Here is a 16,223-nt window from a genome sequence, read left to right on the forward strand (position 1 = left end):
GGGCAAGATCGGGTGGGGGTGGGGGGGAAATGCGGTCAATGATTACAACCGCAAGAAGGTACACAAATGAATATGAATAATGTTGCATCCATGCCACAGTGTTTTCTGAAATGTACTATAAGGTCATAAAATGAATAATTCCAAATATCATATTTACCTATGCCTCTGCCTTTTTGTCAGTGTGGCTTTGACATCACAGGCCATAAGGCGCATACTATTTTAGTGTAAGCAGGAACACGCAATAAAACTGCATAAAAAAAAAAATCAAGTGACAATGAGATACGAATAAGGCAGATTCGCCAGCTTTTGTGTGTCAGCTTTTATCCATCCTGATCAAAGAATTTCCAGTTGGATTGTATGAAAACACCACTCACATCTACAGTTATTCCCAGTTTCAGATAAAAAGTAACAGCGTCAGATCACTGGGGGGCGGCAGTATGTATCATGATCATGACTGAGAGAATAAAAGTGGGAAAAAAAGGTAACTTTTACAAGTACTACAGAAGCAAATCAAATATATATGTTTGTTATATAATATTAACAATAACAGCAACTCACTACTCAAAACGGTAAATATACAAGGCAGTGAGGATCGAACAGGGGGACTCTTTATTATAAGTCAGCAATTCCTACCGCTGCACCACAGAAGGTATTGTATCGTCCTTGAAACTTTTGTGAAAGTGTTTATTTGATCTTTGCACTTCAGGCTTTACACATTATATAGTTTATGTTTACATTTTTGCCTTTATTACTAAAATATGAAAAACGTTTCAGTTTTAACAATGTATTTTTTGGTTAAGTTAAATACACTTTTTTTGTTTAAAGACTATGTGCACTTTAGTTTGTATTGTTTAATGTATTTCTTTTTTATTGTGATGGTCACGCTAATATAAAAACATCTGATTATTTTCAAATTCATATGTTTCACTGGTTATTTTAATTTGATCATTATTAAATTTTTATCGTGTTTAATGCAGAGACATCAGGGTGACATTCACAGGTTGACAGACATGAGCAGATGAGGTAAGACATGCACTGGAGCCTAGAACAGGATGTGCAACTACAGGTCACAGACATCAAAATAGTCAGGCATGAAATAATTGTGACTAATTGAAAAATAAATTGAACGATTAGTCGACTACCAAAGTAATCATTAGTTGCAGCCCTATCTTGACATTCTTTTCACCTACAAAACACTCTTGACATGCTATTCCTTCAGAATAACCCCTACCCCATTTCTCCTCCTATCCACACCATGCTAGAACAATTTAAATCCTCCTCCAATCCACCTGGCATTACTCCCCTTCCATTTAGTCTCTTGCACACACAATATATCAACCCTCCTTCTCTCCATCATATCTGCTAACTCTCTCCCCTTGACAGTCGTACTGCCAGCATTCTTCTTCTTTGGCCAACAGTAGCCCAATTTCCGACAGCACCCTGTTCGCTAACAGTACTGGTGGTGGTCATTGTTAACCCAGGGCTCGACCGATCATGTGTTTGAATGAATGACTATTGAAAAAGTGTCCTGTACTTTAACTGTCTGTGAACGATTTAAAAGAAAGCCCTGAATCCATAGTGTAATAAATGAGTTTACATTCATACTGTTCAATTTCTCAATCAGTATATGAGGCTGTAAGGTATTGAACAATGAAGAAAAATCCAAAAATACTGCTCTGACATATGAACCAGGCTGATCAAGAAAGGTGTTACAGCTTTGATATAAGATAACAAGCAGAGCATCTTCCACACTTTTGTTTGCACAGTAAGCAAAGTGATTGTTTTCTTGAAAAGACTTTGTCTCTATCATTGCAAGGTTTTGCATCAGATGTTCAAAGCATTTCATCGGGATAGAGTTAAGTTCCACTGGTCTGTAATCATTTAAACAGCTTGGCCTAGAAACCTTGGATACAGGGGTGTAGTTGCCGAAGTATAAGGTGAGATCGAACATGGGTAAAACGCGTGCCGAAAGAAATCTCTCAGTCACATGTAGAATAAAAGGCAAAAAAAAGGTAAATATATCTTCTCTAAACTTAGCTCTTCTTGAGAAACTTTAGTTATTGCTGTATTTAAAAGTTCTTTACTTCTTCTTATATACTTAAAGATTCTTAGCTTCTTCTGTATGCTTTAAACATACGGCTATGCACTTAAATAAGTGTTGTTTTACAAGTTAATTCACACGCTCAAAAGGCCCGTAGGCCCGGACACAAGAGGCACAGTAAAACCATATGCCCTCTACACCTTACACATGGCAAGGCTGGTCACTAACTAACTAAAGAATAATGTTTAGTCAGAACTATTAGAAATGGCAAGAATATACCCATAGAATTCTACTTATAGGGGTTTTAGGAACCTCCCATAGATTACGCATTGTCATCTTGTGAAATATTTATGAATTTCTATAACCAGGAAATGGCTCTTACAAGGGGTAATGATTGATTGTTTCCACAGATTAGGTACAATACCACAGGTCAGAGACCAGTTGTAAAGCAAATGAAAAACTGGAGAGAGCTGCTTAAAGCAAGGCTTTAAGAGCCCACCTGATATGCTGTCTGGTCCCACTACACTGTTTGTTTTAAACTGCCACAAGCCTTTCTCCACTTCAGTTAACCTGAACCCCATCACAGCAGAATTTCTGGTCTTTTTCTAAAGTATCTCCTTTATTTCTGTATTTTGGGTGCTGAAATCACTTGTTTCAAATCTGGCAAAAAAGTTATTCAGTTCATCTGCTAAAAGCTTGTGGTCTTTGTCAGCTGGAAAACTCACACTCTTTTTAGGGCCCAGTCCTATAATTGTTTTTAGTCCCTTCCATACTTGCTTTGGATTGTTATCATTAAACCACCTCTTGATTTTTTTTTCCATACATTTTTTATTTTAATTAAATTATTTGCCTTTTGTTCAAGTATGTGTCATTTAAACCGTACAAAATGCAATTCAGATGCATACAGGAAAGCAATACAACATGCATCATGGAAAACAACTCTTCTATCCTCGCTATGCTGGAATATGGTTGCTCTTCACAGAAGAAAACTAGTTGAATAATGAGACAATTAAGGTAGGGCAATGTAATAAACATCAGAGCACAAGTAAAGTCTATGTTCTCGCCTCTCCACACTGAAACGCTGAGCAGCAGTTTTTAGAAGTATGCAGCTCTGAAAAGCAATTGCAAAAGTATTCGTTTTCCATTCATTTTCCTGTGTTAAAAACACCAGTGTATTGTGAATGAAAGGCTAAAATGTATACTATCATTTGTATTTTTAAATGAAAACATAGTAGTGTGGACAGGGCTTCATTGTGAATCTTTAAAACAAATTAGTTAAGAGTTCTGAGTGAAATAGAGTTAAACCTTATTAGCAACAATGACTGGCTTTTAATTACATTGAAACCTGTTGCCACTGCACCTGTGCAGAAGTTTGACACCTCTGGCTTAACACGGTAGCAAAAAATAAGATCAATTGTATGTGTAAGTGGATATCAACTGAGCTGTGTCTGTTTGTAGCTTTTCCCTTTTTCATCTTATTATGCCAGTTCTTTTGATTTGATGAGTTATAGCTATCATCTTGACATAATAGGGCTCCATAAGCATCAATAACAGTACCAAATCCATTACATTTATTTCTAATTACAAATGTTTATTTTATATGGTTTCTTTACTTGTCCTTAAAATAAGTACAGAAATCGGGCAGATTAGGTCTCCTGCGCAGGTCACAGGAGAAGGATTTGAATTGGTAAGCTTCTAAAACATTAGGCTTCACTGCAGTGGGGAGTGACTATCATGTGAAGACCATTTGTATGCTTTGCTTTTATTAAGTATTCCTTTCAACACCATTTTTCTGCAGTATGTTTTGTCTTTGTGTTACAATATCAGAGTCAAAACTCTGTGACCATGTTTGTCTGCTTAAAGGAATATTCCACCCAGAAGTTTTTTTTTTTGTTTGTTTTGTTTTGCACCCCTTGTAGATTGTAGTGATAGGAATGAAACATTTTTAATCACATATTCTCATGCTGAATGGGAGGAAAAAGTGTATCATATAATAAAACTCAATGGGGTGACCAGTGCTATGTAGTGGCAAAAATTGTGAAAAACGTCCATGAGAAAAAGAAAAGTCTTCGTTACCTGTGTCGCATAATCCACATGTCTGTCATCCAGTGTATGCTCAAAATGTGCAAAACACATGCATTTTTGCTAAAGTATTATTTAATAGTAACTTCTGAAAAATCAGTGTACATCAACAGGAAATATATTCCTACAGTACAGTGCTTCTGAATTGAAGATGGGACTTTTCACAAATGAACGAGGGTGAGAGGTAGATCTTCATTTCAAAATCTAAAGTTGCAACAGGGTTGTAGGGGGTACCTTTAAAAAATTAGACCCCTCACAGTCTGATTTTAAAGCATATATATTTACATTTAATAAAATTGTGCATTTCGGTCAGTGTTAAGAGTGAATCTCCAATCTGCTAAACATAACATTCTATAGAATCCAGTTGTGTATCTTGAAGTCCACTCTTCACTTCGAAACTGTGTGGTCCTGAGGTGTCACCTGTTGCATGTGCTCATGGATCCTGAGATGGTTTGTCATGTGGTGGGTGCAGTAACATGCTGTATCAGTGCATGCTCCAAACCAAAACCCAGCATTACCTAAATGTTTTCTTTTTTGCAGGTTTCAGATCCCTATGATGTTGATAAAGAAAGTAGTGGTGACCCATTCATGAGTTCAGAGTATGCAAAAGATATCTTTGACTATCTCAAGGAGAGAGAGGTAAAATAATACAGCAGTACTATGTGTAATGTTTACATTGTTTTCTAATGTTAATTTAATCATCACCTGATTGGGTATTTCAAAACATGTTCTGCTTTATGCTGTAAATTATGTCTCACACATGCCTACTGTACTACAACAATTTGTTTTTATCATTATGTGCTTCAGAATTGTATGACTGCTGATTGCATGATTCCTTCTGACACCTAAAACAAATATATAAACTAATTTTCTCTCTGTATTTCATATTGTTTCCCACTTTGGATCTGACACTTTTTCTATGGTCTCCACATCCCTATGGCCCTAACTTGGTTACTTGGTTGGTTTTGAAATATAATTGACAAGGCTTGGTAAAGCAATAGATGGACTTTTTCTGTTCTCGGAACCTTTTTGTCAACTTTTTCACATGAATGGCAAATGCTTTTTCAAACGTACTGTATGTGGTTACTTGAAGAAACTTATGGAACTTAAAAAAAAATAAATAAATAAATAAAATCACTTACATTTGTATACATTGCCCCACCCAGTGGTAGAATTGGACATTTGGAAGTGAACTTTAGTACATGGTGAACTTCAGATAATAAAAAGCTACATCCACTTTAAAGGCACGTTCTACCCCAAAATTCTTTTGTTACTTCCTCTATGTAGTTTGTAACTGAGGATTAAGAAACCTTTTGAATCATGTTTTCATGCAGAACAAGAGGGAAAAAACTGTGTACATAATAGACATCTAGAATAGAATGCAATGGTGACCAGTGCTGTATAACTGCAAAAGATTTGAAAAAAAATGTCCATGGGCAGAAAAGAAAAAAAAAAAAAAGTTTCAATTCAAAGGTTCTATGGAAATGCCATTCTTGTTTATGTTGTATACTGACTTATTTGGAAGTAACTCTTAGATTTTTAGCAAAAAAATATATGTGTTTTTTGCTTTTTTTAAGAGTACAACTGAGTAACTGATTGGAGTAATTCCTTTAATTCACATAACAATATGGAAATGTGCATTTTTTGCATTCTATATATTGTGTATGTACAGTGCATCCGGAAAGTATTCACAGCGCATCACTTTTTCCACATTTTGTTGTTACAGCTTAATTTCAAAATGGATTAAATTAATTTTTTTCCTCAAAATTCTATGCACAACACCCCATAATGAGAATGTGAAAAAAGTTTACTTGAGGTTTTTGCAAATTTATTAAAAATAAAAAAAAAATTGAGAAAGCATGTACATGAGTATTCACAGCCTTTGCCATGAAGCTCAAAACTGAGCTCAGGTGCATCCTGTTTCCCCTGTAATTGGAGTCCACCTGTGGTAAATTCAGTTGATTGGACATGATTTGGAAAGGCACACACCTGTCTATATAAGGTCCCACAGTTGACAGTTCATGTCAGAGCACAAACCAAGCATGAAGTCAAAGGACTTGTCTGTAGACCTCTGAGACAGGATTGTCTTGAGGCACAAATCTGGGGAAGGTTACAGAATTTCTGCTGCTTTGAAGGTCCCAATGAGCACAGTGGCCTCCATCATCCATAAGTGGAAGAAGTTTGAAATCACCAGGGGCCTCATGTATAACGCCGTGCGTAGAACTCGCACTATAACATGGCGTAAGCACAAAAGCCGAAATGTGCTTGCGCACAGAAAAATCCAGATGCAGGAATCTGTGCGTACTCCAACTTCCACGTTCTTCTGCTACATAAATCCCGATCAGCGTGAAAAGTAACGCTTGTGCACGCGCTTTATGTAACGCCCCAACTCCTCCCAGAATTATGCCTCTTTGAATATGCAAATGAATATAAATCGCCCATATGCTCAGCCTTCTGTGAAAAGACAATGGGAAAAGCACGGGGGAAATATAAGAATTTCAGCGAATACCAAGTGGAGGCAAAGGAAAAACATACTATTTGTTCAAATAAACCGTGGTATAATCAACAAAAGGAAGTTGATCGAGAGACATAGCGTGTTGGAGAATCTTGAAAGCTCACGTTCACAAAATCGCACAGTGCCGGAAATAAAAAAGAAGTCACATATCAAAGTCGCCGTGAAAAGGCGAGTTGTAGCCCACTGCCTGAGTGTCATATGAAAGCTTATTAGGGTACACAGAAAAAAAGGCACACAGTGGGGGGAAAAAAGCACAAAATGTCAACTTCAATCTCGACATTTCCACTTTAATCACGTAGTTTATTTTGTCATTAAAGTAGAACATCATAAACTTCATCTTAAAATTGTTTAATTAACCAGTTTCTCAAATCAATTCGTAATTAAAGTAGCTTTGTTTTGTATTTGATCTTCTATGTGTGTGAATCACTACTTGCTTCTTAAACTGGCTCTCTTCCTCCAACTGGACACAGAATTCATTACATTCGTGATATTACAGCTCTCTGAATAACTAAAATACTGAGATGTATCATGATATCATTTTTATGATGATAGGAGTTAAAGCACGTTATTAAACATGAGTTTCACGGCGCAGTGATTGTGTGCGACCTTCGATGAAATAATTTATTGCAGTAGTACTCAGGGGCGGCTCTAGGCTTGTGGTGGCACTGGGCAGAGGAAGAATCGGTGGCTCCTTCGCCCGCCAATGTCAGTAAGGTAGCTTATGCACGGTGGATGGCCACATCTGTTGCAGACACTGCATAGCCGCCTCGTGCTCATGACACAAGCATTTAACTTTTGCCGAAATTTGTCGCTGCATTTTTAGCTGTGTTATTTTCTCTTTCTGCTTTATATTCAATATATATTGGCGTAGCTGCCACTGCAGTCCTTGCTTTTCTTTCCCCAAATACCCAATCACCACGCAATCAGCTCTGTAATAGACGTTAAGCCATCTGTAAGCTTAGAGCGCCGATTCTTCAAAATGTTTAAGGAACATTGAAATATCTTCTTAGTACATGTTTAATTATTCTATCCTTGACAGTCCCAGTGAAGAATATAGATTATTTAAATGAAGTTAAAGTTTTATCTGTATAATATAATAAACATATTTTACTGCATTTCACCTTAAAAATGATATCGTCATCATATGTAAATATGCGCTTAATAAAGTGGCTCAGGTTGTGCGATATTATAACTGTAGTGCAAGTTTAAAGTGGGGTGTTGTACTTATAAGTACAAACAGTTCTACAAGGAGCAATTGATTAAGTGCATTTAAAGTTCTTGGGATGTAACTGTTTCTGAACCGCGAGGTCCGTACAGGAAAGGATTTGAAACGTTTTGCTGTGGCTGAGACAGCGTGTCCTTGAAGCTGTATACCGATAATTCTCGTTCCGATCAGCTGCTGCTGTGATTCACACTCAGATATAGTGATATAAATACTCTGAGTGGTGCAGTGAGAGTAATATGGAAAAAGATGATCCGCTGTGGCAACTCCTAACGGGAGGAGCTAAAAGAAGAAGGTGCAGTGAGGGTAACAACGCTAAAGCAGTTATGGTATTTGGAATACTATGGCTATTCCCTGGACCATTATATGTTACAAGTTAATTACAATCAGATGCGTTACACTGAAACTAACCGCATATTGTTTATTAGTGTACAGTCAACCCTCGTTTATCGCGGTTAATCCGTTCCAGACTCTGCCGCGATAAATGAATTTCCGCGAAGTAGGATTCTTTATTTATAAATCGAATATTTTCGCAGTTAGAGCATAGAAAACCTGTTTACGACCTTCTAAATACAGTAATCCCTCCTCGATCGCGGGGGTTGCGTTCCAGACCCCCCCGCGATAGGTGAAAAATCCGCAAAGTAGAAACCATATGTTTGTATTGTTATTTTTATATATTTTAAGCCCTTATAAACTCTCCCACACTGTTAACATTATTAGAGCCCTCTAGACATGAAATAACACCCTTTAGTCAAACGTTTAAACTGTGCTTCATTACAAGACAGAGATGGCAGTTCTTTCTCACAATTAAAAGAATGCAAACATATCTTATCTTCAAAGGAGCACCGTGAAGAGCAGATAATGTCAGAGAGAGCGCTCGCTAAGAAAAGCAAAAAATCAAAAAATACGTGCTTTAAGTATACAGAAGCACCGCGATAAAGCGGCATTTTGTAGAGGAGCGTCCTATCTTCTAGGCAAACAGCCACTGTGTAAACAGCCCCCTCTGCTCACACCCCCTCCGTCAGGCAGAGAGAGTGAGAGAGACAGAGAGAAGCAAACAAAACAAGTGCCACACGGGAAGCATATCTTATAGAATTGAGGAGTTTTAGTTGTGTAATATGTAATACATGCTCTGATTGGGTAGCTTCTAAGCCATCCGCCAATAGCGTCCCTTGTATGAAATCAACTGGGCAATCAAACTGAGGAAGCATGTAACCTAAATTAAAAGTCCCATTGTCCACAGAAAGCGGCGAACCAGCGAAAAATCCGTGATATATATTTAGATGTGCTTACATTTAAAATCCGCGATAGAGTGAAGCCGCAAAAGTCGAAGCGCGATATAGCGAGGGATTACTGTATTTATAAAGCCGCATCAGGAAAATAAGGTGTAACCACACAGGAACGGTAGCACTGCTTTGACGCTGGGTGCCGCCAGTCTGCAAAACCGAGCGGAGAACTTGCGTACGACAAGGTATGAGGTACCGTGGAAAAGTGCGTGGCTTTATGCCAAGTGTAGGTTTTATACATCGCGATTTGAGCGTGGAAAAGTTCTTACGCAACATTTCTGTGCGTATGCACCGTTTATACATGAGGCCCCAGGACTCTTCCTAGAGCTGGCCGGCCATCTAAACTGAGCGATCGGGGGAGGAGGGCCTTAGTCAAGGAGGTTAGCAAGAGCCCGATGGTCACTCTGTCAGAGTTCCAGAGGTCCTCTGTGGAGAGAGGAGAACCTTCCAGAAGGACAACCATCTCTGCAGCAATCCACCAATCAGGCCTGTATGGTAGAGTGGCCAGATGGAAGCCACTCCTTAGTAAAAGGCACATGGCAGCCTGCCTGGAGTTTGCCAAAAGGCACCTGAAGGACTCTCAGACCATGAGAAACAAAATTCTCTAGTCTGATGAGACAAAGATTGAACTCTTTGGTGTGAATGCCAGACGTCCCGTTTGGAGGAAACCAGGCACCGCTCATCACCAGGCCAATACCATCCCTACAGTGAAGCATGGTGGTGGCAGCATCATGCTGTGGGGATGTTTTTTAGTGGCAGGAACTGGGAGACTAGTCAGGATAAGGATGAATGCAGCAATGTACAGACACATCCTGAATGAAAACCTGCTCCAGAGCGCTCTTGACCTCAGACTGGGGTGACGGTTCATCTTTCAGCAGGACAACGACCCTAAGCACACAGCCAAGATATCAAAGGAGTGGCTTCAGGACAGCTCTGTGAATGTCCTTGAGTGGCCCAGACTTGAATCTGATTTGAACATCTCTGGAGAGATCTTAAAATGGCTGTGCACCGATGCTTCCCATCCAACCTGATGGAGTTTGAGAGGTACTGCAAAGAGGAATAAGCGAAACTGGCCAAGGATAGATGTGCCAAGCTTGTGGCATCATATTCAAAAAGACTTGAGGCTGTAATTGCTGCCAAAGGTGCATCGACAAAGTATTGAGCAAAGACTGTGAATACTTATGTACGTGTGATTTCTCAGTTTTTATTTTTTTATTTTTAATACATTTTCAAAAACTTCAAGCAAACTTTTTTCTCGTTGTCATTATGGGGTGTTGTGTGTAGAATTCTGAGGAAAAAAATTAATTTAATCCATTTTGGAATAAGGCTGTAACATAACAAAATGTGGAAAAAGTGATGCGCTGTGAATACTTTCTGGATGCACTGTATATACCGTATGTCCTGAGTGAACCCTGCATGAGTTTGCATGTTCTCCCTGTCACCATGAGGGTGCTGTGGTTTCCTCTCACAGTCTAGTCACATGTAGCTCAAGTCAAGTGGCACTGTTAAGATTGGCCCTAGCGTGTGTGTGTGTGTATGTGTGTTTTTACTGATGTACTGGCAACATGTCTGGGGATTATAGCTGCCTTGTGCCCTATGTTTGGAATTGTCTCTAGATTCATCCCCCAAACCCAGATAAGCTGGTTAAGAAAGTGGATGGATTTTTTTTTTTTCCTCTCCAGTTGAAGTTTGGCATTGAGAGCTACATAAATAAACAACAAGATCTGAACAAAGAGATGAGAGCCATCTTGGTGGACTGGATGGTGGAGGTTCAGGTGAGCTTTAGTTACTCATTTTTGCATTTTTTTTTTTACTTAAATTTGCATGTAAATGAGCAGATGTTGCTGTTTTAGTAAATCTGCTTTGATCACTATTTTCCTTATGCCCTACAAAAAGCCACGTGTGTTGGAAACTCTTTAATTTGTCAAATTGCATCTTCTTCTTTGTATCAAGCAGATTTGAGAAAAATGTATGCATCAAATAGTACAGTATTCTCTTTTAAGTGGTGCCTCTGCACTGGGGTATGTCCAGCATAATGACTGCAGTTTCTGGATCTCATCACCTTGAGGAATTTCAGGTTACATGAGTAGAATTAAACAACTGCCTCATGATTTCTCAACACAGTTTCAAAACTATTATGAGCTCAGCTCATAGTATTTTGACAGGCCAATCTACCAGCCCAGCCCAGCAACTCTGGTGACTGTTTTCTAGGTAATGTGAGTCCATTCATTCAAACTAAGTTGTAACGTTGTCTCATTTGGTCGATCAGGTTCATCATACTGCATCTCTTCAGTTACAGGCAAGCCACAGTTGTGTGTCACATTATGTAGCAAGTTACATGCTTGCACAATGTGACACACTTTCTGCGGACTATAGTGCAGCACATTAATAGAGTGGAAATGCTTTCTAATTACATAAGCAAATTCATTTTCTGTGGCTGAGTGCCACAATGGATAGGTTCTCTGCTCTTTACATGGCTCTTTGAGGTGACTCGCTATCTTTAAGATTTGCCTTTGTCACACTATTTGGGAGGGGGAAAAAAAGCATGTGTGACAGTGCAGAGTTGCCTTTTTTATAGGCTCTCCTGCTATAGATGATGTAGTGCCAGCTCACTCTTTTGGTGGTTCATGTTTTGCAGTTCAACCACAGCGTAAGGAAATCTTGTATTTCAGGATGACAAGCGGGTAATTCCATTCATACAGCTGGCATGACATGATGATTTTGAAATACCAAATTGGTCAGCAAGTTCAACCTGAAAAAGCTCCTGTGGCTAAAAACCTGAGAGTGGACTGAACTTGCAAAGCAGGAGGTAGAGCAGAATTTCTCAAAGTCTGCCTTTATAAAGCTGGTGCCAATTCAGCACACTGCTCTAAGAGGATAGCTCTTGAAAATCATCATCTATAAATTCACGCTCTCCTCTAATTCATCCATTTCTTCTAACAGCTAGAGCAGCTATGGTATATAGAATAGTTTGGCCATTCCATTCACCATTATATTGTTACAGAATGATTACAATCAAGTGAATTAAATTTGTAAACGATGTGAAATTAATTTTTATGTATTTCATAAAATCTGAATCATTGATGCAAATGGAAAAAAGGGAAAAACACAAACAGTAGTGCCTTAAATTTGTAAATGATATGTGATTTAATTTCAGTTTATTTGATAAATCCTACGTCATGGATGCGAATATGAAAAAGAAGGGAAATGATACAGAAACTGTGGCACTATTTTGACGCCAGGTCCAGCCAGTTTACAAAATCGAATAGAAAAGTGCATAACCATGGTCCAAGGATACTGTGAAAATGTGGTCGACTTTAAACAGAGCTTAGTTTTTATACATCTCGAAGTGTGCGTGGGGAAAAAGAGAATGCAACAATTTTGTGCTTACACACAGTATACATGAGGCTCACGGTGAGAACAGCGAGCAAAATAAAAAGGCTGGCAAAAGGTAGGCAGATTGAATGTGGACTAGTTTATTTTTGGTTGTGTCCAATGGGCAGTGGCAAGTTACAGTTAATATTTTGATATTCAAAATAACAAGCAAGTCCACACCTCTGGACTCGCCCAGAAAAACGGGATTGTTGCAGTAACAAGTCAGTGTCTGAACAATTTGTCTACTTTTTTTTCTCCATGACAAATACAACAATGCTTTAAAAATTTTCAAGCCACTTTTATTTATTACACCTCATTGTTTTAGGCATTCAAGGCAGCTGCTACATAAGATGGAAAATAATTGTGGTACAAGGCATGTTGGGTAACAAGTTGTGTGTTTTTTTTTTAAGCTGGGGATTTTAATGTGTTGTAATGAAAATTTGAATTACGAGTTATTTGTCAATTGCTTTAATGAGAAGGTCTTAGCATTAAAGAACAGCTAGGGATTTCGAGGTTAAGAGCGGCTGGAACAGGATCAAAGGCAAAACAATACTTTTAGAGCACAGGAGACAAGTTTAGGAAAACTGTTCTGTGTATCAAAGTGCAGAGCAGTAGGACAGGAAAAAAACAGTGTAAAGGGGTCTAGCTGTGCGTTGTACTAATAAAGATGACAAGCTAACCACTCAAAATTACGAAGAGGCTGATCGTGGATATGAAGTCCAAAAACAGATCAGTAAAATACTGCAGCTTTGCATAGCGCATCTATAGCAGTGTGATTCTAAAATGAGTGCAGGTAAAATGAATAATTGTTCTGTGACATTCAAATTTCATCTTTCTGTTTTAACAAACCCTTTTGTAAATTCAAATTATATTTGTTTAGTGAAGTTCATTCCAATAGCTCTAGTGTTCACAGGCGTGTACTACACTTGCCCCCAACTCACACAGATAGTGTAAATGAAGAATACTATGGAAAATCACTGGAGAAGTCTTAGTTTGGCTTTAGCAGTCATAATACAATTTTTCCATAATATGATTATTGCTATTTCTTCTTTAGAAAATCTTTCTTTTTGGCATTTGTGAAAGTTTTATTTGTGCCTGGTGGTACTAGCCTCTTTTTGAGTTGCTTAGAAAGGCCTTTTAACCCTTCGTGTTTACACATGTGCAACTGAGCTTTTCAGAGACTGCTTTGGAGTAGTTGTGAAGTAGCTAGTAACGTAAAAATGTAATAAAGACATTTTACACAAAATTGACAGGAAGGTGACTCCTGTTTGATATATGGCATTCTTAGCCAGAAGTTATCAAATTTTTTTCAGACCAGGGACCCCTTTAAAGGAAGAAAAAACAATTATGGACCCCCCACTACAGGGAAACAACAGACAAATTTATTTTCACCAAAATGCATAAAACTCTTGAAAATGAAACACCTTTTCAGATTGTTGAGATTTAGAACTGCATTACATCACATATTTGCTTATACTTTCAATGATCACGTACCTGGTACATTAGTGAGATTGGTGTACTTGTCTCTGACTGCAAAGTTTCTCAATTCTGGAGGTGATGGATGATAGGCAGACTCTGAGATCATCCTTCACATGCAAACATTCCCTAAATTACGTCTTTATAGCAATCAGTGCAGAGAATGAGTACTCGCAAAGCCAAACTATATATAATTATCATCAGTGTTGTGCATGAACTAGTTCACAAAAGTGCGTTAATTGAACATCTCATTTTTCTAAGAACGGTTAACTTAACATAATGTATTTGCAAGCAGAAGAATCTGAACATGAGCCAGTTCAGTTTTATGTGATATTCTGGATCTGGTTTAGGTCCTCACCCTGTAATGTAGGGGTGGAGCTGAATCTGAATACGGTATTCAGATAAGTACAAACAGTGGATTTTTATGAATATTTATTTCATATGATTTTTTTGCCGTTTATTTGTACAGTGGTACCTTGAGATACGAGTTTAATTCATTCCGTGACCGAGCTCGTAAGTCATAATGCTCGTGTATCAAATCAATTGAAATGAGATTAATTTGTGCAAGCCCCCAAAAGACACCTCAATTTTTTGTTAAGTTTTCAACATAAGAAAAATGTATTTATAATGAACAAATATTGAATACAATCAAAATAAAAGCTAATACATAAAAGAGAATCTAAAGAAATAAACAGATGTTGGTGAAGCCGATTAGCGTATTGTAATGTTTTTTCTTTCATTTCACTTTTGCTTAACTTAATTTTCTTCTTCACTAGTTTTTTTTTTTTTTCTTTTTTGCCACGCTTTCGTCACTTTCATTCATTCGTTTTCAATAGAAACCTGTCCAAGGAGCTTTGTTTCTTCCTCCCCTTTAGAATGTTTCTGAAATGAGTTAGGCGAGTGTTATTAGATAGCACTGCTGCATGACCAGTTGCCACTTTTTTAGGGTGTTTCTTTTCAATAAATTTCGAAACTTTTTCCCACATTGCCAACACTTCCTTTATCTCACTTGAAGAGATAACCTCCTCTGCGATACTGATCTCCTGCAGAACCTTTGTATGTTGCTGTGTCTGTAGTTCCATCAACTCATTGTTGTCAGTTCCTTGGAATGTGCGGTGACAAGCTCTTTGATGGCTGGTACTTCGAATTTTGGCTCATAACTCAAGGAAAAAAATCGACCTAGTGACGGCTTGTATCTCAAAAAACTCATATTTTGGGGCACTCGTATCTCAAGGTCCCACTGTATTTGGGAAAAAATAATGGAAAATCAAATAGGCACTGTCTATGTCTGCCTGCTTGTGTTTACGCTGCACCCCTGCTGGCACGAGGATGCGGTGAAACTCCGCTTTCGCTTTTAGGAAAACCTTGTACTTTGCAAGGCCACTTTATATTTTTCCCCGTTGGACATGCAATATGTCAAGTGATTTTGATTGGCAGAGTAATAGGTTAGTTCACCTACACACTGGTTCCACAGTCACCATTTGTGCCACACAGCTGGAAATAGAGTGGTAATTTATATGTATACTTGCATCAATTTAATTTCTTTTTTAACCGGGTGTATATCGGCATATATGGTTTTACGTATTTGTTGCTGGGTATAACTCAATAAAGTGTATTTAAATAGTCTTCATAATTGTATTTCATTCAAAAATACTGTAATATCCTAATATAAGGCATGCAAAATTGAAAAAAGTAAACTCATGGGTCATTTATTCTCCTTAAATTATACAAAATGAACTGAACATGAACTAGTTCGAAATTGAAATGAACTATGAACGTGAATTTATTCATTTTAATCTGTGTGAACTGAACTTTGAGCTAGTTCTTGTGAACTTGTACAACACTGATTATCATCATCATATAAGGTGGCCTGCCATGTATCACAGCCGTAGCCCCCATTTTAAGAAACACTGTTGTAAGCAATTTTAAGTTTTAGTCATGGCAGAGTATTTTTTTCTGGGTTAGCAAATTAAATATTATTTATATGTAGCCTTGTATTTTAAGCTTATGCCATGAAATATTCTGTGTAATGACCATTAATATGGATGGTGTGCTTTTTTCCTTTAGGAGAATTTTGAGCTGAACCATGAAACTCTGTATCTCTCTGTGAAGCTTGTTGATCACTATTTATCAGAAGTTATCTGCATGCGAGAAAGTTTGCAGCTGATTGGCTCAACTTCAATGCTGCTTGCTTCAAAGTTCGAGGTAAGGCCCTTTTCATTAACT

The 16,223-nt window shown here is 37.9% G+C and overlaps 1 protein-coding gene across 2 annotated transcripts in view; it reads left to right on the top strand.

The window, feature by feature from the left end:
• ccnb3 (cyclin B3) overlaps positions 1–16,223 on the top strand; it is a 52,760-nt gene that overhangs the window by 18,381 nt on the left and 18,156 nt on the right. For both annotated transcript variants that reach the window (XM_039766387.1, XM_039766386.1), the window contains exons 6-8: positions 4,664–4,762; positions 10,829–10,921; positions 16,065–16,202. In XM_039766387.1, the coding sequence (XP_039622321.1) occupies positions 4,664–4,762; positions 10,829–10,921; positions 16,065–16,202 (330 nt within the window). The remainder of the gene's footprint in view (positions 1–4,663; positions 4,763–10,828; positions 10,922–16,064; positions 16,203–16,223) is intronic.

Source organism: Polypterus senegalus, chromosome 10, assembly GCF_016835505.1.
Source record: "Polypterus senegalus isolate Bchr_013 chromosome 10, ASM1683550v1, whole genome shotgun sequence".
In the NCBI taxonomy this organism is placed as follows: domain Eukaryota; kingdom Metazoa; phylum Chordata; class Cladistia; order Polypteriformes; family Polypteridae; genus Polypterus; species Polypterus senegalus.